Source organism: Neopsephotus bourkii, unplaced genomic scaffold (assembly GCF_033783945.1).
Source record: "Neopsephotus bourkii isolate Nb327-2 ecotype Australia unplaced genomic scaffold, CSIRO-AGI_Nbou_v1 NB_1825, whole genome shotgun sequence".
Taxonomy (NCBI): domain Eukaryota; kingdom Metazoa; phylum Chordata; class Aves; order Psittaciformes; family Psittacidae; genus Neopsephotus; species Neopsephotus bourkii.
Genome location: NW_026902298.1, coordinates 12130053 through 12154331, shown reverse-complemented (window position 1 = coordinate 12154331; position 24279 = coordinate 12130053). Strand labels below are relative to the sequence as shown.

Sequence of the window (24279 nt, the reverse complement as noted above, 5' to 3'; positions counted from 1 at the left end):
ACGTTTCACAGGTTGGTTTATTGAGTTACATCACCAGTGATTTTAATTTATTTTGATACCCCAGGCTATTAATGGCAAGTTCTAACGTGTCTGGCTCATAAACCATGTAGGATTATGGTGCAGCAGCTGAACTAGTCATTGTTTTCAGTATGGGGCAGTAATCTCTTTAGTTGCCACTAAACACAGCTAATACTGGTTGTGAATCAGAAGCTGTGTGCTACCAGTTCCTGCATTCAGGAGTGTGATAATGCTAGTGATACTGTGACATCTCAGTTCCAGGGGTGGGTTGGAACAGGGAGGCACTAGAACTACGTCTCAGTGCTCAGAAGATCTAGTATGCTCAATAGGTAAAATCAAAAGATTTAAAGACTGCCCTTCAGTGCATCATTGAACCAACTTGATTAAGACCCATTGATTTTTGTGGCCAATAGGATGCAATGGAGTGATGAACAAAGCTGTGTCATGTAGCATAAGTGATTAAATTCTATGTCACTACTAAATGGCCTCAGACATTGTGCCACAGTGTGGCAGGGGGACTATATTTATAACTGTAGTTATGAGATATATTTTTAAGTGCTGGACATTCCTGAAGCTGAAAGCAAAGCAGTCATTCTCCTTTGGTAGGTAGTAGAGATGGTACAGTTGCAGTTCAGGGCTGGATATTTCCGAAGCTGAATTAAATTATATTGAACTATTGAACATGAAGTTTAACCATGCCAAGTGCAAGGTCCTACACCTGGGTCAGAGCAATCCCAGACACAGCTACAGGCTGGGCAGAGAAGAGATTCAGAGCAGCCCTGTGGAGAAGGACTTGGGGGTGCTGGTCAATGAGAAAATGAACATGAGCCAGCTTCAGTGTGCGCTTGCAGCCCAGAAAGCCAACCGTATCCTGGGCTGCATCAAAAGGAGCGTGACCAGCAGGTCAAAGGAGGTGATCCTGTCCCTCTACTCTGCTCTTGTGAGACCTCACGTGGAGTGTTGTGTGCAGTTCTGGTGTCTTCAACATAAAAAGGACATGGAACTGTTGGAACAAGTCCAGAGGAGGCCACGAGGATGATCAGGGGACTGGAGCACCTCCTGTATGAAGACAGGCTGAGAAAGTTGGGGCTGTTCAGCCTGGAGAACAGAAGGCTGCATGGAGACCTCATAGCTGCCTTCCAGTATCTGAAGGGGGCCTATAGGGACGCTGGGGAGGGACTCTTTATTAGGGACTGTAGTGATAGGACAAGGGGTAATGGGTTAAAACTTAAACAGGAGAAGTTTAGATTGGATATAAAGAGGAAATTCTTTCCTGTTAGGGTGGTGAGGCACTGGAATGGTTTGCCCAGGGAGGTTGTGAATGCTCCATCCCTGTCAGTGTTCAAGGGCAGGTTGGACGAGACCTTGGGTGATATGATTTAGTGCAAGTTGTTCCTGCCCATGGCAGGGGGGTTGGAACTTGATGATCTTAAGGTCCTTTCCAACCCTAGCTATTCTATGATCTATGATTCTATGATATGATGGGACAATAAAGAGGAGAAACAGGGTCATGGAGGGTCATCTTGATAACAGAAGCTCAACTTCAGATGGGTTTAGGATGTCTGTGGGTATTTATGTGTGCATACAATGGTGAGAGTGGAAGATGGGGGGATGCCATAGAAGGGAGAGTCAAAAACCCACACCAGAAAAAGGTATGTAGTTGGTTTGTGGAGGGAAGAGTGAGTTACCTAGCTAATCAGTGGCAAGCAAAAGTGGAGAGTATGATAAAAGATTAATGTTATTTTGGGTTTTTTGCAACTTGCAAATTAGGTGGTCTGTGATTTTTGTATTGTGTCCAGTAGAGATGTATTTGTTGTCCAGGTGTTGCCTTCTAATGTGTTTCTGGTGCAGGACAGGGGCTAGATGATCACTTCATGGCAGCTGAAGGCATTTCCCAAATGAAAATATAATAATAGGAGCAGAGGCTGAGCAACACATCTCAACACTGTAGCCTGGCCTCCCTGCCATAGCACTGGCACTGACTCAGAGTCACTCATCCACAGTGCCCCCAGCAGCTTCAGCAGCATGCAGGGGATGGGTAAATGTGTTTCTGTCTGGTACTCTTTCCAGAAAAGAGTAAAGAGCAAGGATGGCTTTGTCCCTATCCTTGCTACAATCCCTTTACACAATAACAACATACACTTTTAACTGTATTTTATTTTCTCCTCAATGTGAGGTGGGACAGTTGTTAAAATAAAAATAAAATAGAAGGATCTTTTAAAATCCTGCTGTATTCTTTTGATGACACCTGGATACCCTGACTCCCATCAGACTGATTTGAGCGAGCTGCTCTGGAAATTGCCATTTGATACCTTTATGATGCCTAACAACCATCTTTAAAATTAGAGTGCCTGGGACCATGTCTTTCTCTGCACAAGTGCAGCGCAGTTGAGAAACCTTTGCTCTCTAGGAGCTATGGGATTTGTTCTGCAGTGAAATGTAAATTGCTAGACAATCTACATTTTCTGCAACACCACATCTTCTTCCCCTTGCTTTGTGGGTGCACTTTAGCTTGTTAAACGGAGAAATTAGATTGAGAAAGCATAGAAAGGGGTTCTTACACTTGACACAATCAAGAAGCATTCAGACATTTACTTTCAGTAGGTACAATGTCAGTGTTAGTTTGAAGAGATCCAGACTTGTGCAGCTGCTTGATTGATCTGTGCTTGCAAGAGCAAGCAGAATGCAACCATATGTGTGGAAGGCACATGCAGGGGTGTGTCCAAAACTGGTGATCATTTAAGTCCCATTTTAATTTAATCATTTGGAATAGTTGCACCTTTTCATCATTAGTGATAGGATCTGAAGCAAAGATAACTGAAATGAACTTGTTAGGCTGAACTTCACTTGGTTTATATTAACATCCTTTTGTTATGTTGGAATTTACCTTCACCAATCTATTCCCCATGTGGATACTGTTACTGCTATTTGGTAAAATGCACAATCTTTATGCTAGAGATTCCATGGATTCCAGTGTACTGTGTGTATGTCTGATAGCTCTTTGTGGTCTTCTAGGGTGAAATGGAAATATCTGATGGCTCAGATTGGTCGTATAGAAAGACCTTTTGAAATCACCTTGCTGTATTCAAACTGTGGAGCACAAGAGGTTGGAGTATTGGCAGTGGGCTCCTTGCAACTCAGGAACTGCTTTCATGGTATGTTGCAATACAGTCAGGTTTGGAATAACCAAATGCAATCAGAAAAGAGAGCAACAACCTCACCAAAACTGAAGAATGTGATCTGGGACTTGATCAGATGTGTTTTAAATGAAAGCTGAGTCTCCTTTGGGATTTCTGGCAATGCTTACCTGTCAAGGGTCACATTTACATGCTTTATGTGTGTGCATGCACATATACTTGCTCCAAAAGCAAGACTGAAGCTCAGAATTACAGAAGTGATCTAAAAGTGATCATCTCTGCTTTTCAGCTTTGTTTTGCTTCATCTTTGTATGGGAAAACAACAGGGTTTATGTTGCATCCAGCAACAGGGATGGAAAAATGTCTTTGCCTAGATTGTTTTAACATTAACATTTCTTTATTAAATAAACAAGAACAAAAGATACCATATGTCACCAAAAGCCTTTTCCATACTGGAGCTCTATCTGTCAAATCTATAAGGAAAAGAAGCATTCATCTGCTCTGCATGGAATCTCTTTGCTACTGCCAGAACTTCCGTCTAAAATGAAAATAATTGGAATGTAAATGTTTTCTCCAAAGGACTGAGCACTCAGCTCAGAAATCCTCGGTTTTGCCTGGCATTTACAGTCCTGTTGTGTGTGCCATGCAAATGATCCTCAATAGCTGTGCAGAACCTTGCTAATGTCATTTAAGCTTCTTGGAAGTACAGGAGTCTGTCAGCACAGGCAGCCCTGCAGGTTGGAGACATAATCATCTTCACTTCCTGGTTTTCATGTCTTAATGTAATGCTATTGCCTGGTTTGCAGACACTGTAGAAATAGCTTGGAACGTAATGTAAAAAGCTTCAAATGAAAAAAAGTATATTGGTTCCACAGAGCTGTTTCATAATGTACCATGAAGCTGGATTTGATCATATTAGAGTTTTAATTTTATTGCAGTCATTAATCTTTATATTACATTTTTAATCTAATGGGGTTTTGACAGTCATGGAGTCTTGAGAGGATGTGTATGGTCTGAAGCACTATGCTAAATACTCAGCCCCTAAATAGGCTGATGCATGTAGGCAGGACAATACAGTGCCATGAAGAAATACTACTTCAGACTACTTTTGCATGTTTTCCAGAGCAGTAATAATCCAGTGGAACTTCTTGCAGAGGTCTGCTAAAGGGAAGCAGGTCCAGAAGATGCAAACCTGCAGATCCATAACAGACCCATGCACATTCACATCCACAGGACAGGCTGGGACCATTGAGTCATGCTTTTGGGAAATATCAGACTTAAAATTGTGTTCAGCCTCATTGCTGAGTACTTGTGCAATCAGTCATTTGCTCCTAATAGCTGACTAGACTGGCTAGGATGCATGATTAAAGCTCTGCATAGAGAGCCCAGCTTGCTGGAGAAGCAGCTATCTTCATGAGCTGGCACAGAAATGTGCCAGCAGCACAAATGTTAGTTAAGCCTGAATCTTAATAGGGCATAGCAATGTGTCTGTCTTGACTGAAGCTAAGTGCATACGTATCTCTGCTTCCAGCAGCAGTGTCATGCAGCATACCACAGCTACTTGGCAGGAGCATAGTGATGTGCGTAGAACGGAGGAGCACATCATGATAGGAAACTGCAAGATCCTTCGTAACAATAAAACCCCACCAAAACCAAAACAACCAACATATGCAAACACTCCTCCCCAAAAAGAATAGTGATTATCTAAAGATAGCACAAACACAGCAGAAGACAGTGCATGAGAAAGGAGCAATAAATTTGGGCTCCATGAGACCTGAGGTGACCTACAGGAATGTCAGGTTGGGATAGAAACATACATGGTAAAGAGCAGAAGTGAGTATTGTTCATCACCCAAAGAATACTGTCTGAGGTCCTTCATGTGAAGGCTGATACATGTGAAGGGTCATACACTTCTGCCAATGCATCTCTGGGCTTCTTTCTTTTTTTCCCTTAGATAAAAAAACCCAAGATCACTCTATATATGACAAAGTCTCCACCTCCCCCTGCCTTCCTGGAGGCTGTGTCAGCCACCTACAAATCTGTGAATTCATCAGTGATTGCCCTGCCAAAGAATGGGAAGGAGTGAGGTGTGGTGAGTATCTGGCATGGCACCTCATGGGAACCCTCCTCCCTTTAGAAGAAATTTAGAATGAAATCTCTAGATTAATTCAGTATTCTGCCTCCTTAATTAACTTTGCCTATTTACATTAATTGGATACCAAGATTCACTTCGAAAAGTCACCCTGTATAGGATAAAATGAATTTGGATTGTTTGGCTTGGATTTTTAAATACCTCAGTAAGGAGCTCAATGACCTGCCTTGCATAGTTGCTGCTACTGCAGAGAAAAGCAAAACCTTATTTACATGTCTGCAGCTGAGTGAGAAATTCCTTCTGGACCCAAGGTCTGAACCTTTCTTCAGTGGAAGCTGCTGATCATCTTTCTAGTGCCAGCCACCAACATAGTATTAAATCTGTTCCTCCAAGATCCCTGTTCAGAGTTCTTGCACATCATGATGGAGAAAACCCCTGACTCATTGTGTGTGGTGCTAAGAAGCAACATTTAGCTTTGTTGTAAGTACAGTGGCAGAAATCTGCTTGATTGGCCTTCCTTTAGGTGAACACAGAAAATTATGTGGTGGATGAAGTTTCATATGCAGAAGGCCTTTCCAAATATATGGCAGTGATTTATTGTTCTTTACATTGTGGGAACTGCAGTTTACACAGTATCTATTGCAGGATAGAATTGCAAAATCTCAAATAACTTCAGCAGCAAAGTGTTGCCTTTCTGATGGTGACTCTGGAAATAAACAAATGACACCTACTAATATTTTGATATTGAAAACTGCATAGTATAGGTTGGGTAGCTTAGCCACAGTCAGCTTTGATGTTTGCTGCTCTTTGTGTTCTTCCATAATCAAGTTTCTCCTATTTTCCTGATTTTTCTTCTTCACCATTGTAGACAGTCTCCCAGAGGGCTCACACTGCTCTTTTGAAGAGGGTCCATGTGGGTGGACACTGAATGAAACTGCAGCATCTCCTTGGTCTATTCGGGGTTTTACTGAAGTGATTCAAGATGACTCGTTTGTAGGGTCTACCTTACAAGCCACTGCTGGTAGGTTCTTCATAGTTCTCTCTGTGTGTGTATACAATATCCTTGAACTTAGGGTTTAAAATCAGTTTAAAATTTTTGGCATCATTGACAAATGAACTTTTAGCATCAATATTATCTATGACAACTTTAAATGTAGCTAAAATTAACTTTTGAACATGATTCAAAATTTTATATGAAACAAGTTCTTGCAACAAAGTTAACACAAAACTATTGGAGACTAGGATTCTCCTTCACCTTAAAAAATATACAATTAATTCTCTTTTCTATCTGTATACCTCTTCCTTCCTTCCTCTTATGAGCAATGCAATTGCAGAATACTTCACCAGCAACACAATAGCTGCTGCATTACAAAATACAAATTGCCCAACGGAACTGCCAGTGAGTTAGGAAAAACATCACATGTAAGCATATCCCAAGACCAAGTGATTATACAAATTCTGTGCCATACAATGCCACAATAAAAATAGAGTCAGATAATCCCCAGAACTGTTACCTTGGTAAATAAGGAGGATGGAGGTCAGTCCCTCACATGGTCAGGTTGAAAGTCAGACCAGTTAGCACAGATGAGTCTTGGCTCACAGCTCCCTGTCAAAATAAAGATGTCCATGTAAGTGTCCCATTTGTCTCTCGAGAGCTTGCATAAACTGCCAATGGGAGCAAAGACTACAAATAAGCTCTTACAGCCCAGTGTTTGTCTCTGCAAGAGTCACTGATGCTTGTGGTGTAAGAATTATGGCTGATTAGTAGTTTGCAGTAAATTGGTGTGAGCCCCTGTATAGGAAGATACTTGTGTGATGCCTGAGGTTTATGCAGTCATGTTCCAGGAAAGGGTTTAGGATGTTGATGTCTGTGCTACTGAAATCTACCAGAGTACTTATTATATCCTCACTAACAGATCTATTCTCAAGACGTGCTTGTCTTCACTTACATTGTGCTTCAGCACAGGGATGTTAAATTATTTCAAAAGAGTATAAAAGGGGCAAAGCATCATCTTGTTTTTTCTGGTTCCTTTTTCACAGGACACTTCCTCTACCTGCGAGCAGAGAGCAATCAGACGAGTGGTATGGCCAAGGCTTACAGTGCCAGCTTGCCAGCCAGTACTGCCACTGAAGACTACCAGGTATATCACTGTGTGTTAGCACCTATGTGGAGTTAATCTGTAGGCACTGTTTGCACTATTAGCCCAATCTCCTGTGCCTCTGCACACTCTACAGAACACTGGAATGCATAAGAGCTGGCTATACTGCCTAGCTAGCTACTTGTGTAAAACTGGTAAGGAGACATGAGGTGCATCCCCAGTAAGTAAAAGCAGGAGTCCCAAATCAGCTCCTCAGTATGGAGGACTCCCCAGCCTAACTGTATCAATTATTCCTCTGAAGGGTACCCAGCACCTGAATTGTGTGGCATGGCCTTGGTTCATAGAAAAGGGAGTTGGCTGTCTAAGCTGTTGAGCCATTCAGTATATAACTATTGCTGAGACTTCGTAAGTTCTGCAATACTTTCTCAGGAGTTAACAAACTTAATGGTTTCCCTGAGAACAGGAGTGTGAAGTTAGTAGGCACTACATTTTTCAGGAATAGATGGAGGTTGTAAACTTCTGTTCACATTCTTCAGGAATTTCGAAAGGTGAGGGCAACCTGGCATGAATAAACTCATATAACCTGCCTTCAGCCCAAATCTTTATACAGGATGAGTAGAGCTTGGAGATGCTATAATTAAAAATATTCAATAATAATATATTCATAACACTTAGGGAAATTAAGCTGCAAGTTTGAGCTGGAGTCCAGCTCTGCCAGGGGAAAAGAGAAAGCTTTGATGCCTCCTAATTAGAACTGGCAAGAGAAATAGAGTGCACGTGCCAAAAATGTAACTTCAGCATTTGTGTTTATTTATGAATCCAGGTCAAGTTGGCTGGGTAGTTCAACAAAATAAAATGTGTTTGGAGCTAGGTTCACAAACCCAGGAACAGGAGAAGCAGTAACTGTTGATGATGGTGTACAGGTCACAGAAGATCTGGACCCATTCTCTCCTCCACCGGCAACGATTTGGATCCACCTTTTGGCAGCAAGGAACTTCCTATGGCTGTTTTTTGCAGCACTTGCTCGAGTGCACTCCCTTTCCTGCTGATGCTCTCTGTAATATAAAGAGCAGCTAAGTGCTCAACGCAGCAGTGGAAACAGCGTTTCCATCTTGTTCTGTGGCCAAGTGGAAGTGGTTACTCCAAAGAAAGAGGAAAGAACCCTGCTTCAAGATATTCTTTGGGCTGCTGATCAGGTTGCTTACCTGTCATGTGGGTGTTACAGTCCAGGCTTGGAGCAAGTATATGGCTTGAGGTTTTCTGCCTCTAGAGATAACCTAATTCCTCATTTCAAAGGCACTTGGGGCAGCACAGATCTCCCATGAAGAGTGCCTTATATAGGGCCTGGATGCAACACTTTAGACTGGGTGGTTACAATGGCAATCCTCTTTTTAAATCTAAAGACCTAAACTGTGATTCAAACCCATTCACAGGAATTTTTAAGCTGGTGAGAACACCAAAGAGGATGCAGTTAGGGTTGGTTTTCTGCAATAACCTCTCTAGTGGAAGCATTTAGTGATAAAGCATTTCTTAAGTTTAAGCCTGTGCTCTTCTGCTTTACTACTTTCTGCTCCTGAAGGAGATAACAAGGAAGCCAATGCTCTTTCACTGAGATGGTGTCTGAGGCCATGGATATTGTTGTCAGTGGCTGGAGAACAGCTGCCCAACAGGAGTGTCAGTCAGGGTCCCCACAAAGAAAATTCCGTGCTGGAACAGTGATGAGCCATACACAAGCAATGAGGATCTGAGTGGTGTGCCTGATTAAACAATTTGACCTGGGATCAAAGGTTTGGTGTCTCAAATCCCCAGGGAGAGAGAAGTGAGTAACTTTCCCTTTATATTACAGGATACCTTTCTTTTCCTCTTCTTCCTCTATTACAGATGCAATTCTCAGTGCATGTTTTTGGCAGCTACAATGGTACCATCTCCTTCTCTGTCAGGGAAGAGATAAAGGGAGCTCCAGTCATCTTGCCCATGTGGGAAAGGGCAGGGAGCTGGAGTGACCACTGGTTTCTCATCACCTTACCAATGCCAGTGCTTCAGAATCGGTAAGAGTTCCACCAGCAGCATCCAGTTAGTAAATTGTTACTGTCTTTGTTGTGAAACGTCACCTTCATTCTTGCCTTCTTCCAGGGTCATTTCTATTAACCCCCCCACACACACAGTAGTAGTACTGCAATTCTGCTTACTGAGGAAGTATTCTCCCATACAGGCATATCTTTGTAAATATACACAGCCTAGCTCCGCACAAGCTCACACTGTATTTCTGCACTCCCATGCAGCCTCAAACAGTGCTTAGGTACTGGGAATAGCAAGTGTTTGGACTAGAAACATGTTTCCAATCTGAGAAAGGCAGTATACTCACAGTGACAAAGTGCTCCCAGTTATAGTAGCATAACTGCACTTTGTACTCCCACAGTAAAACCAGCCGTGTGAGTTAAATGAGTGGTAAACCCACAGTTTAGCCAATGCAGTTGTCTAGTCTAGGATCTGTACCAGTGCATTCTAGGCAGCTGGAGATCGTTCATTGCCACATCACATTCACAGGAAAGACTGATGCCCAAATCAGCTTTCACTAAAATTTTCACAGTTTTAGACGTGAAAATACAACATGACATTGGTTTACAAATGAAGTCAGATATTGAAGGTTTGAAGAATTTGAACCCAGTTTAATTTTAAGCAGGTATTTCTCCTCCCTCACCCAGTGTTATTCAATCTCAAGCCATGTGGCTGGTGTTAGCAGGTGGTTATTTTGCCCAACACAAATGATTTTTAAATTGCTCCAATCCATTTTTATTTCACCTTTCTCAGGAAAGCCTGTTTCACATGACACTTATGACAAACACATCTCAAAGCCTATACAGGGAATATTACAAATGGAAAAATATCTACCTAATACTGGCAATAGAGAACGTCTCAAAACTTCATGGATTAGGTGTGAAGGGATTCCTTTTAACTTCAAATATTCTCTGTGTCTTTGTGTAAAAGACTAAAGGATTTGGGTCTGGAAGTGATAGCAATTCAGACCCAAGCAGCAGTAAAACTCAGAGAGAATGTTGTACTGCTCTCTTTCAAGATCCTCAGCATTATCATGTGTTCACTGTACGCACCTTTGCCATGAATTATTCCTTTAGGATAGGATAGGTCTGCATGCTGGCAGTGTATTTGTTATTCTTTTCTGACACAGTTTGGAGCCCTGCGGATTAGCATCTGTTTAGTTTTGCATATATAAAGTAAAGCAGTTGTCCAGAATTGTTCTTTTCCCCAGGCACTTTCATGTGGATGTAACCACAGCAGAGTCCTAGGGGCTTTTCAGAGTATTTAAGAACTTCCGCATCCTCTGATAAACATTCCCTTATGCTTCTCTCCTGAAACCTCTGATTTATGGATCGGCACTCAGTTCTGAAGCAAAATGGATCATCTGTGGCAGGAGGGAATGGACAGCAGGAGTCTTTAGGGAGCACTAGCCAACACTGCATGGAAAAAGCAGCTGATATTCAAATACTGTAATGTTTGAAAGAGTTGAGCACTTAGACAATATGAAAGAAGTAGGTAGGCCATGCATGTGTTATGACAGTCTGTTTCAAGTAGTTCTCTCATTTCACTTCATGTAACCTTTCTGTATGCTATTTTCAAACAAATTTAAAACTGATGTGGCACAACAGTAACAGTCACTGTGGATGAGGCTGGAACTGTACGATCTAGCAAGCAGACCTGCGATGTCTGAGCTGGCCAAGTGACTAACAGAAGTCATTAGTTGTCATTTGCTGCACTGATCTGAACAGAAAGAGCACATGCTTTGCTGGAAGATGTTGCAGCTATTTGCTCCAACTGAGGAAACTGTTCTTTTTGCTCTTAGAACATGGCTCCATCTCAGGCCTCTTGCCTTGTTCCTTCCATGCTCTGCTCCTTCTGTCCCATCTCACCAGCTTCTGTGAGCATTCAGAGACTTTCTTCCTTGTTTTCATATACATGGTCTTTCTTTCTTCTTCGAACTCCCATTTGTGAAAACATTTTATCCTTCTGTTTCTCCCCATAGATCCCAGCCCCAAACCCAGCACACACCAAGTCCAAGCTCCCCTGCTGTAAAGTTTCCAGGGAGCTCCACAACCTCTTCAAAAGGTGTATTCATTGATTTGGAAAGGCAGTCCTTGCTTCATGTAGCTGAAGCAGGACCTGATGCAATTCAATACAGCATTGCCATGGAAAGTATCATTTAACCCTAGAATTGAATATAGGCAGGGAAGAGGAGACTGGTGGATTTAAAACAAATGAACAAACAAACTACCAGGCATGGAATAGTCAGGTATTTAAAAATTTCAATGATTTTTACTAAAATTTGAATAGAGTCTCATTCAAATGGGAAAAAATGGTCGTTCCTGCTGTGTGACTCTTCATCACAAAATTCAGATCCCACTTGCAATACCTGGTAGCACTGAACACTTAAAAAGTTGTTGGCATTTTCAAGCATGGTCAAAATGATAAATCCCTGCATTGCCTCATCCTCAGCGCTGGGAAAACATTTTGACTGTATGGTGTACAGTTTGGTATAAACCTTCATGAATGACTTTTCTGTATATTTGTGGGTGCTGGCAGCTTTCCTTGGTAATGCAAACTCCAGCAATGCTGTGCTTAGGGAATGTTTTAGCACACAGTTTGGGCTGGCATGTCATTTTCCCATATCCTGAATCTTCAGGAAACACCTGTCCTTCTCTTGCTAAATGAAAGAGCTACATTTTTCCTTCATTCCTCAAAGGGATGATAGCCAGCAGCAAAGTGGATAGGAGAGGATAGATCACACAAAGAGAAGGGGTAGATATGAAATGCAAGACAAATAATTGCTATAGCGGGACATGAATGGCTTAATGGGGCCATAAATAGGCAGCCATGGATGGGATATACAACCAGTTTTTAACATCAACTTCCTCTAGTTTAATTTCTTTCTTGGGAGAGAAGGAAGACAAACTACACAGTTTGCTGAGCAGTCTCCCACTTGGGCACTGAGTACTTGGAAAACTGCAAATTCACTCCCTTGGTTCACACACATGGGGAAAAAAAAGCTGCTATCAGAAGAAAATCAGACGGGCAGAAGAACGGACATCAGAGCTGGAGGGTGTAATATGCTGGAGTCAGCAAGATGAGCTCAATGAGCAGGAACACTGGAAACCCCTCTGGCTAACACTGCAGGGTTCAAAAGGCAAATGCCTCCCCTTTTTCTGAAGTCATGAAAAAGGGGATGCATGCAGAGCTCAAGGCTTATGAGATGTCTAACCTTGTGTACTGGAGGAAGGGGGTTATTCCCCAGGATCCCACTTGTACTGGAGCAGAAATCTACCTTGTAGAACAGTGCCATGGACTCTCTCCTGATGACTCTATACACCAGATGCAGCAGGTTCACCTGACAGAGGGTATACTTCCATGTGTGCACTTTGAGTCAGGGGTAGGCTGTGGTGCTGTATCTATGCCTGTGGGTGCTAGAAGTACCCTAGTCCTGGGCTCAGAATGCTGTGACTTTCTCTTCCATCAAATGGATAGGGGAATCACTGTCTAGTGCCAGTGCACTTCTGTAAAAGTCTGAAAATGCAGAAGTAGTGCTAAACTTGCTAATAAAGAGGCAGGTTTCTATACAAGGTGGATCTAAGGGCAAATTCCTCTGCTAACCCCATAACTAAGAGAATGGTAATTCAAGAGACCCTTGCTTTGCATTTGCTGCACCCATACTTACTCCCAGAGTGCTCAGATCCTGTAGGAGTGAATGCTTTCATATAACACAAAGGGCCATTCTTGAGTTTTGGTAAAAGCAGCTTATCTCTAAAGACCTTCATGCAGCTATGCAACATCATACTAACTGTGGATATGGACCAACGTTTGGCTGGTGGGTGGAATATGCTCACGTACTTTATTGCCACTAATTTGGGATAAGTGTGTTCCTAGGCTGAATGATTAATGTGTTAGACAAGTCAGTGCTTGATCTCTCATAAATCATCATTGAGCTTCACCAATGACAACAGTAGAGGTCCTCTCCATATGCTTTTAATAAGCTGTAAATGGACTGGACATCAGTCATCTGTTTATTTCTAAAATCTAATGAAAAACAATTCAGTCCTATCCATTAGAAGGAGATCCTTCAGCCCATTTTCTTTCTTCCTTATGAATTCAGAACATGGCAGCGCATATGGGACATGACAGACCTAGATAAATAGCTAAACAGCTGGTCATGGAGGGAAATGATGAGAGAGCCCAGGAAGCTAGCACTTCAGGGAATTATGACTGGAATTTAACATGTCCTCACCTTCATCTGAAATAAACTCATGTCTCTGTTTTGAGTTACGATCATGCCCCAGATTCCTGTCAGTTTGAATACTGTTGTTCTCATTTTTTTCTGGCTGTGTCTTTGGGGGTGGAAAGGTAAGGGAACATTGTCCTTTTAGTTGCCTTTTTTTTACCTGCCCATTTGTCTCTTTTCTCTAAAACTTCTGTCTTAATGTAAAGGTTTCAACTGGAACTCCTGGCAACCTGGGGCTGGAATTCCCACGCTGACATTGCTATCGACAACATTACGTTTGGACTGGACTGCTTCACTGATGGTGAGCTACAGGTGTTGCAGAATCCCTTAAAGAATTCAGGTAGTGTAATTAGCACCCCACAGATCCAGGACATACACACTCTGCTCTCCCCTTGTGATACCTTTTACAGCACAACGCCATTTTATCTCAGACCTACTGAAGATTGCAAGTAGGGGCAGTTTTACAGTGTGTCAGTGTCCTGGTGCTGTTTTTAATTCAATCTAGGATATCCTGTATCACAGAGTTGAGACCTGCCTGTGTGTCTTGGCAAGAAGCACTAGACTTATTCCTTAGCCCCAAAGTGGAAGGATTACATCACAGTGTTCTTCAGCAGTCCCTGCTGACCTATGTGCCCTGGCAATTGATAGCTGAAGGGAATTTGTTGAAATCAAAGGGGAAAGTCACCCCATATTTTAGTGGAGGAAAGGAATACAATGAAGGAATAAAGTGACTCTCTGACAGTAAAGTTTAGATTATTGCACTGTTTGTTCTACTTTGCAAGGAGGTAACTTAACTGTCACTGCCAGGTATATGTCAGATGTGCTTCCATTTACTGAGTGCAACAGACAGCAGTGTATTCCACTGAATAATGGAGACAGTGCTACTCTCAGAAGCCTGAAGCAGGAGTTGCATTTTCTTAGCAGGCAAGTGTGAAGAGGTTGGATACTTGAACTGGTTGCAAATATTTAGAGACTGCCTTCTTTTTGTCCCTGGAGAAAAGACTTCTGTTGTTATAAAGGAACTGGAGGATATGCAGCACTTGAATTGTGACTCCTGTTGCAGATAAAATGTGCATCAGTGGTGCTGTGCCACACTTCATGTGTCCCACACCCAGTATGTCAGCATTTAGAGTAATAACATGTCTCTGCAGGAGCTAGCTGTACATAGCATGAGGAAAGACTTATGCCAAAACAGAGGTGTTACAAGTTCATCAGAAAAACAAGTTCATCAGCAAAACCCCCTTTCCCTCCCACCTTTGTCTGATTTAATCTCCTGTTTTCTGTCCCTTTGAAACCACCCTTCTATAAAATGCTGAGCATGCACATTTTCACTTGAAATTGAAAGCAAGAGATGTTCCTTGATGGCAGTGTCATTTGTCACTCCCTGGTCCCCAAGCTAACCTTCTGTTTTGAAGTCTTTTGAGGAAACTGAAGGGAGGGATTCCAGATGCTCTTTTGCCACCCAGCTGCTGGAGTTTACTGCCCCCCTGTGAGAGCAGATAAAACCTCCAGTTCACCCACAGATATTTTGCTGGCTCTGGTGTAGGGATGTATCCTTTGGTGAATAGACGGGGAGTAAATGCCACTGCAGCGATGTTACAGAGCTTGTCCATTAGAGTGCCCAGGTATCTCCTCATTTTCAATTAGTGTAAATCGCAGTGATGTCCAGGAGCAGCTGGCACTCGCCCCATCTGAAGGAGTGACCCGGAGATGCGTGACTCATGCAGAAGACATCACGAAGGAAATACGTTTCTCGGAAGCCTTGCACTTGCCACTGTTCCTTGAATCCTCTTTGCAAATTGACGTTTTCTCGCCTCTGAAAGCAACCCCCTTGCATTTGTCTTCTCATGACTTTAATTCAGTTAGGTTGCAGAGAAGCCCAGCAGCTCTGCTGTGTGTTCAGTAATGAAATTATTTCTCCCTGGCAAGGAGAGGTTTCAGATGTCAGAGATGGAGCCAATTAAGATCCAAGGCAGTGAATTCTTTGCATGAGGGCAGCAGGAAGGATGTATGGCAGGAAGGAAGAATTTGCTGCTTACTAGGATGTAAATATTATTTTCTCCATCTATTTCAATCTTGTAGTTCAATTGCTTTACAAAATGCAGTGCGGGCTCTGAAAGCATTGCTTGTCTGTATGCAAGAGGGGAGAGAAAGTGAGGTTTTCCATGTACCTCAAAATCAAGAGGAAAGATTCAGTGAAATTTAGGAGGAGAACAAATGGGTAGTGAGGACAGCTCAAGGGAGATCAATAAGGACAAAAACCAAACCAGTCTTTGGATGGCTGTTCCTGGGCACTGGCAGATGTCTTCCCTGTGAAAAAGGTGAGATGCATCCACCTTCTGGGTCATACAAATCACCTTGTATAAGATAGTGTCACAGACATGGGTGGTGACATGGGTCTAGTTTGTTGGAGAACTTTCAGGGGACAGGCATAAAGATATTCCATCATTTTAGTTAACTAATGCTTTCATATGAAGAGGTCTGAATTAGGAGTGTCTAAATATGAAAACATGGGCTGGAATGGCAAACAAGAGTGCTGGCTGTTGTCCTCAGTGCTTATGTGGTCTCTGACTATTACTTTTTTGGTGCTCTGAGCGTTACCTTGTTCCAATTACGATCACAGGCCTGTGGTCTATCCAAGTGCACTCTACTGCCCTGGCCTAGGGATTATATTCTTGTTCCATTCATCATTTCCCACAATTTCCCAGAACACTGGTTTATAAATGGCAAGACTGTCCACAGAGAGCTTTTGTGCAGCACATCTCTAGTTCTTGACTTTGGAGTCCCTGGTCCAGCAAAGTCTGGTTCTGTTGACCTGCCAGTGTCATTGCTTGAGGTGAATGGTGGGGGGTGGTTCAAGCCTCATCACTGCCACATTTTGCTGATTTAAGAAAGTGTTGACTAGAAATGCAATAGATCAGCCAAAGGGATGGGGAAGAGGAAGCTGATGCATCTCCCTCATTCTCTTTGATGCTTTAGGACAGGCTGGAGATGCTTCCAGGAATACTTCAGTCTCCATCAGTAAGCTGAGATCTCTGAGGAGACTGAACACTTTGAGGATCTGTGGGGCACCTTTCTCTAATTCATCCCGGCCACAGGACCACTATATCTTTTTTCATTACATTCCCAGAGAAGTAGGAGTGAGTTAGTTTAGCTCTTTGCCTGCAGAAGATGCCCTGCATTTCTCCTTTACAATTCCCTCTGTCCCTTTTCAGTATAGAAATCAGCAGCATTAGCTAAATCCTGGAGAAGGAGTCCTGTGCTCTTCATATTTTTCTAGTACGGGTACTTAATATGAATTCAGCTTTGTTGCCTTCCATTCACTTACAGTGAACATGTTGGCTGTCAGAGGAGCAAGTGGAAGCTAAAATAAACTAAAGCACCAGCCTCTAGATCCCAGGGCTACATCATGTTTGTAGAAAATTCCACCCCACAAATTCATGTCTAAAGGCTAAAATATCAGCCTCCCAAGGGTTAACAGCTCCTGTGGACAGGGTGGTTCTCAGCCTGCAGCTTGCCTGCTGCTGAGCACAGGGGGAGAGAGAAACTTTCTTCCAGCTTGTGGGGGTTGGAGACTGTTTGGAGGAGGAGGAAGGATTGTTTGTTTGGATTGCCTTAGGATACACAGTTGGGATGCTGCAAAAAAAAAATCTATGCAGACACACAGACTGACTCTCTATTTCAGCGGGTGATTTACATTCCTTCACTCTGGCAAACATAACCAGATTTCTTGTATGTCTATGAGTATCTGAAACTGTCATGACCTTTGGGATTCCTAATTCACTGCAGGTCTTGGGAGACCGAGGATCTTTTCTGGCCATGCATTGTCTTTTTCATTTGGTTTTCCTTCTTGTCTCTGATCCAGTTCATTTGGTTTGGGTTAATTTCATTTTTCACTGGCTTGACAACTCCATCCATTTGAAGTTCTCTGTCTCAGTATGAACAGAGTGTGTCAGTACAAAGCGTCCTTTTACTTCCATCCATCAATATGCTTTCAGTCAGACCTGGGGGGAATATTCTCCAGAGTAAAAGCTCAGCAAGGTCTCCATGCTTCAATTAGTTATTTGGCCTTTCTGACACAGCTAACAAGGGTGTTAATTATCGCTATTTAGAGCAGTGGCTTTGCGGCAGAGATAATTGTCCAGCTGGAACTGAGTGAATAGAGCATCAAACAGCTGTTAGGTTCTCACAACTGGAACAAATTGAAATATTTGTAATGTTTTTCAACTGGTGAAAAATGTTCAGTATTAAGTTAACCGAGGGCTCATAAATGGAAGGAAGTCTCTCCTTTTTCTTAGAGCGATTTTCCAATCAAAGATCTGCATAAAAATGGGTAATTTAACTATTGAAACAGGATGCTTGCAGATTAAAAAGCAAGGGTTCATTTATTACTGCTTTGGTTGTGTGGTGTTCTCAATGCATTCAGATGCTTTGGATCAGCAACTGCTTTGAAGTCCCTCCTCTATGAGGGGCTTACTTACCATGACACTGTTCAGAATGAAAGACAATTGTTCCTTTACACAGCAGAACATCAATACCTGGTATCTGTTCTCCCACACTATGCTTTTCCTGAAGTCTCTTGTAATCACAGGCAGTGCAATTTGTTGATCAAGGAGCTTATCCTGCAGGTGAGCCTGCGTGAGATAACATGGAGAGTTTGTGTTCATGTGAAGACCCACTGCCTTGAACACAGATACAAGTAATTAACCTAAGACATGGGCCCAAAAGAATAATACAAAATTACAATTGTTTAAAAGAACTTTTCTGCCTCAGGTATTATTTCCTTATTTTAACTAAATTGTTGTCTTTGGTTCATTCACATGATCTTTAAAGTTCCCACTTCTCTCTTCTACCACTGTCCCATCTCTCTTATCCATTCTAAAAACAGGAAGACAACAAAATCATTTTGTTGGGAAGCGCCAGTACCCACGGGAAATTAGTATCCTGGATGAACATCTTCTGAACCCCTTGGAAGAGCCCTCCCTCCCAGGTACATGATTCAGTACTGAAAACCTCAGTTACAAAAGGTGTCTGTTCCCTTCTTCTGTGTGTGATCTGCCTGCCCTGTAGCAACAGAGCAACTGAACATAATCCATTCCAAAGATGTGGAGACCATGTTGGGTAATCTCTGTTTGGCTATAGGATAGCAGTTTGCTGAAGCCCAACTCACCAGTCCTTAAATAGCAGGACCTCATTAAAGAAAAGCAGAATCTTTAAGTAAAGATGCTTTAAGTAAAAGCAAGAAGCTGCATGACTCAGATTGAGAGTGCACAAAAGCCAGCTCAGGAATGAAAAGTGTAGACCAGTACAAAAAGCTGGGACTAGAGAGAGATTTATTGGGACTTTTTGAGTAGTGAAGCTGAATCTAACAAGTGGAGAAAAGGGGTGTAAAGAGGAAAATCCAGGAAGGGAAATAAGTGAGGATCTCGGGAGAAAGACTGAATGAAAAACTAGTAGAATAGGGGATACTGAGGACTAGTTTACTGATAGCGGAGCAATCTAAAAGAGGACCCAAAGAGGGGAGGTGGTACTTGAGATTGCTTTGCTGCCAACAAATACCTGTGTGTGACTGCACCACCTCCTGAAGATTGTGTCCACCTGAAATGTGACAAATCTGTACTGCTGTCAGGTCCTGTTAGCTCAAGGGGCAGAGAATTCTGCCATTACCCCAGTGATCCATCTGCATGTTCACATGCTAACGTCTGTTGGGGACAGTTTTCCTTGCCTTTTCATTTAAACAAGAATAGGATTTTTATTTTAGATTTATGTGATTTTTACTGCTATTTTAAATATTCAAATTTTAAACAGTTCTGATTCTTACTGGCCCTTGTGCATGCACTGCATCATACAGTTTTTAGATGCTTTTTGAAAGTTTCATTCTCATTCGGTGGATGAGGTGGATATGTTTGCGTCTTGGAGAAGGGTTATTAAATGGAGGAGATGGTTAGCTGCTGCATTGTTGTAGATACAAAAGAATAATGCTTAATGGGAGCCAGGAAAAAATTGGCTTGGAGGAGAAAGGTCCTTTCTGAAAGCAGCAAAAGGATCTTCCAGTTGTGCTGCTAGCACAAGGTTCTTGTGCAAACCTGAGACAAGTCACTTCAGATTTTCACTGTGTTTCACAGATGGACACTAGATGTAGTGACACTTGTTTTCAACCTTTATTTCTGCGTATATGCTTCAGTTCTCATCTCAAAAGTTGAATAATATCTCCTTGCTTTCTATTGGCGCTGAGAAATCTGATGTCTGTGAAATACTTGGCTAAGCCTCTTCTCAGAAGTCCTGTCTTGTTACCCCCGCATTGATGGGTCTTATCTGCAGTCCCTGATTTATTGAATAGTGTGCAGGAAATAGAGTGAGAGAGGAAAAGGTAAACAGTGACTATATACAGAGCAGTAGTTGGGCTATGACTAGAATAATATAAATAGTCTTTGGTCATATATTTAAGGGTGGTATCTTAGTGGATTATAGTACAGAGGACCTGCACTAAAATTGAACAGATAAATTTAACTTTAGCATGTGGCAACTTTGAAGTTCTCAACATTGTAAATGCAAGTTTAAGCATTTTTGTATGATTATAATAATAAGCACGTGATTAAAAGGACATACTGAGTTTTAAAGCCCTGTAGATAGCACACACTGTTGCAATGTGGTCTTTCTCTTGTTCTGTTTTTTATATAGAAAATCTTTAATGTTCTTTGTGAAGAGTAATAATAATGTCAATCTTGTCATCAAGGTATCATTGAGGAGAAGATATCAACAGAAACAGTCATTTTTTCAATGACATTTGTCCTTTAGTTATGTCATTCTGTGCATTATTGCACATGTCTGGGAAGTAAAAGAACGTTCACATCTGCCCCAATTCTTGCTGTTTTGGTCACAGGGGATACATCTGTTGTCCTCTGGTGGTTCACAACATGTGGTGCCAGTGGTCCACATGGGCCGACTCAAGCTCAGTGTGACAGTGCTTATAAGAACAGCAACGTGTCAGTGACTGTGGAGAAAGAGGGCAGGCTCCGGGGAGTGCAAGTCTGGAGAGTGCCAGCCACAAACCGGTACAGGTGAGTACCACTGGGTGCTAGCGAGGCCGCCACTTCTAAGCACCTTCTGTTTGTGGAGTTTCAGCAAGCATAAGTGTGGGACCGTCTATACGGAGTAGGTGGAGGGGGCAGGGAAGTGAGAGAGAAATAGGAGTGCTAGCTGTTAAGGATCTGTGTCTGAGTTACTGTGGAGCATGGAGGGTGGAGTGGTGACTGAGAAGAGATGAAAACAGGAGTGATTGTGGGCATGCAGTCAAGTGGAAGTGCTGCCATCATTTCAGTCCCAAAACCTTGGTCTTCTAGATTTGGCTATACCAGCTCATGCTATTTTCTCCTAAAGTCTCTGTCTCCAGTGCAGTGGTTTAGAGCTAGTCCATCCTCTTGAGCAGCCTAGTTGCATGGGTGCCAAACAAAGAATAGCCATGAGATGCTGCAGCAGGGAAGCCTGCACTGAAGCAAGGATTGGAAGTGCAGAATGGGTAGAGCTTGCACATGGAATTGCTTTAGGGTTGAGATGTGTGAAATTGGCTCTTTAACTACTTACTTTTTCTTCCAGGATTTCTGCCTATGGAGCAGCTGGGGGAAAGGGAGCCAAAAACCACAATAAGAGGTCCCACGGGGTCTTCATCTCAGCCACCTTCCAGCTGGAGAAAGATGAGCTGCTGTACATCTTAGTGGGGCAGCAGGGGGAGGATGCCTGCCCTGGGGTGAGGGCTGCACAAGCACATGTGGGCAGTTTTCAGCTACGATTCAATGAGATTCAGTGGGTGGCTTAGGGTTTGGTGATGAAAGATAGAAATCCTAGAATCCAGCAATGAAATCCAGTCAGGAGACTGGGAAGAACCAATAAACCAAGTTAGAAAGAATCTCAAAACAAATATAAAGAACTCTGAAAAGAAAAACAATCCCAAAATGTGCAAACAAATATGAAGCCCGCAGGAACTTTGCTTTAAGCTCCTGGTGTTTGAAATAAGTTCTTCATCAGCTTTCTTCTGCTTATTTTAAGCATGGAACTTAAAGTAGGTGAGAGTTGTGTGTTCCCTCTCTTATTTTTCCACAGCCTACGTTTCTTTCTGTCTGCCAGGATTTCAGATAATTTACTATTATATATGGAAGCATCCAGCAGTGTTGTGGCTGCACTGCTGCTCTGTAAGCTTAGAGACTAGGGGCTGAATCTAAAGCCTGTCAAAACCAGTGGGAATCTTCTGGCCCCTGAATTTGTAATGACAAAGACCCCACTCATGAGAAATGGAAATTTGCATTCGTGATGTGAATGTTTATATGTGTGTCCTCTAATGCTAGACTCAATGATTTGAAAGTCTCTATATCACTTTGGCTCAAAAGTTTCCTCTTTTCAGCATGAATCCTTTGGTACAGCCTCCTTCCAGAAATGTGATCTGTAGACCCTGCCCTGTGGGCTGTTTGCCCTTTTCCCCACAGGTAGACTTCTGAGGTTTGGGATACGCATTCTTGTAGGCATTCAAAGTTACCATTTATCCTGCCCAAAGCATATGATGTCTTATCCAGATGCGGGAACAGACTCTAAACCCAGTCTTTCATCACTTTAGACAGTACAAGACTTATATCTATCTAAATAAAACATACATTTGTATATCTGCGGTTCCCTCTCCAGTGCACTCTCTAGGCTTAGGTCATAATCTACAAAGTTGTCCATTATCCCCTTGCATTTCATGACTTGTTCTCCAAATTGCAAAGTATAACCCAGCACTAACTAGCTCCCTTTTGCAGATGTTATTGGAAAAAGTTTCTGTTCATTTTTCCCACTTCCAAAGCCCACTTTTCCTTGGCCTTGGAAATCCTGATGAATCCTGATGAACGTTGGGTAACTAATGTTTGTTTTCCTTTCCCTGAAGGAGTTCTGCAGCTCCAGACTTTCATGCTCTGTCCTTAGATTTATCCCTTGCTTTTCCCTGGTTCTCATTTATCTCGTCATCTTTTGTCCTCTTCTCTGAATGAGAGGGCCCAGGTGTTAAAACTGGCACCATGTTTCTGGCCTAGATATATGATGTGATCGACACAAGTAGAGATTTCACCTGTACTGAGCAATGTAGCAGTTTCTGAAATCATTCAGAGTTCATCATCTGAGTGAAAATGGGCAGATTCCCAAGTCATTGAAACTCATGGGACTCAGTGTCACAAAACGAAGAAAAATATAAAATGGCCAAACAGTCCTTACTTTTTCAGCTTTTTCAGTGTTCTTTAGTATTTAGCAGGAATAGGAAGCTGAGACCCCAGATTTCCCTTCTGAGGTTGTCAGTAGGTCACGCTTAACTGTGAGCAGGTCATCTCTGGCTGCTTTATGCATTTATGACCTTGAGAAATAGCTAATATACACAGCAGTAAGAAAGTTCTGAGAAGTAACCTGCAATGTTTCACATTTTAGTGTTCTTGGGTATGAGAAGTTCTAAATATGCGAAATATGACTCGCGATATCAATGAGTTATTGCTGTATTGCCTGGGTTTTTTCTATGAGCATTTGTATTTTCACATGCATGGGTAATGTGTTTGTAAATCAGAGGTAACAGACAGATCTATCCCTCAGCTGTTAGTCCTTGTAGAGCTGTTCCCTTTCCATAGATAATATATATACTGATTTATAGATGCCTGATATACATCACAAATAACACAATATTACTATACTGAGTTACACAGACAAGTCTCAAGAGCTGGGTTTTGCTGATATACGAGTGCATCTCTTGTCTCCTTTCAGGGCAATCCTGAAACCCAGAAGATCTGCTTAGGGGAGTCATCTCTCATTGAAGAAGATTACAAGAAAAAAAAGGACCTGAGGGACTGGGCTGGAGGAGGTGGGGGTGGAGGAGGAGCAACCTACATCTTTAGAGTAAGTATTTCCTCTTTGCATCCTTTCTGAGCAGTGTCTAGCAGAGCAATTAACTTTCACTCTCAGTCATTGCCCATGATACTCGGTTCTTAAAAAAGGTGATGAAAAAGGAGTCTCTCTCTTTCTCTCTTTCCCTCCCTATTCTTCTGTCTTTTTGTCTTTTAAATTCTTTATGTCCTTTCATATCCATCATATATGTCACTGTCACTAAGCTAGCCGAACTGGTTCCTTGGTTCTTGACAGCTCAGATCTGGGAATCACACCAGGATCCCACTTTAATATTGGCAGCAGTCCTAAAAAAACTAAAACCCAAGATATTGGAGTTTAGTTAAACAGCTACTTTTGTACCCAGGACACAATGTAAAACGATTCTGTAATGTTCTTAGGAAGCAATCGGTAGTATTGCCCTGGCCTTGGACCACTTTTCTTTGGGATGCTTTCATGCATTTTGATGAGTTTATGTGAGTTTGCGTATCCAAGGGATGTGAAGTTTTTCTGATGTTTGATGGGGGGTTTTCCAGCAGAAGGATGGGATTTTCGAACCTTTGCTCATCGCAGCAGGAGGAGGAGGAAAAGCCTATCTGAAGGCTCAGGATAGCTCTCTGGATGACGTACCTCTGGAGCAATTTGAGAACAGCACTGCAGTACCTGGAGTCAGTGGGAGGACTGGGGCAGCAGGTGAGACACTAAAACAATATGAGGTCTGAACCAAATGGCTGAATACACACGTTGTCCATTAGGCAC

General features: G+C 42.3%; 1 protein-coding gene across 1 annotated transcript in view; it reads left to right on the top strand.

Moving 5' to 3' along the window:
- Nucleotides 1–24279, top strand: part of LTK (leukocyte receptor tyrosine kinase) — a 97872-nt gene that overhangs the window by 51777 nt on the left and 21816 nt on the right. The window contains exons 5-15 of the mRNA XM_061343773.1: nucleotides 3034–3173; nucleotides 5110–5247; nucleotides 6116–6268; nucleotides 7288–7388; nucleotides 9228–9394; nucleotides 13839–13933; nucleotides 18521–18622; nucleotides 20516–20693; nucleotides 21229–21379; nucleotides 23404–23535; nucleotides 24057–24213. Of these exons, the coding sequence (XP_061199757.1) occupies nucleotides 3034–3173; nucleotides 5110–5247; nucleotides 6116–6268; nucleotides 7288–7388; nucleotides 9228–9394; nucleotides 13839–13933; nucleotides 18521–18622; nucleotides 20516–20693; nucleotides 21229–21379; nucleotides 23404–23535; nucleotides 24057–24213 (1514 nt within the window). The remainder of the gene's footprint in view (nucleotides 1–3033; nucleotides 3174–5109; nucleotides 5248–6115; nucleotides 6269–7287; nucleotides 7389–9227; nucleotides 9395–13838; nucleotides 13934–18520; nucleotides 18623–20515; nucleotides 20694–21228; nucleotides 21380–23403; nucleotides 23536–24056; nucleotides 24214–24279) is intronic.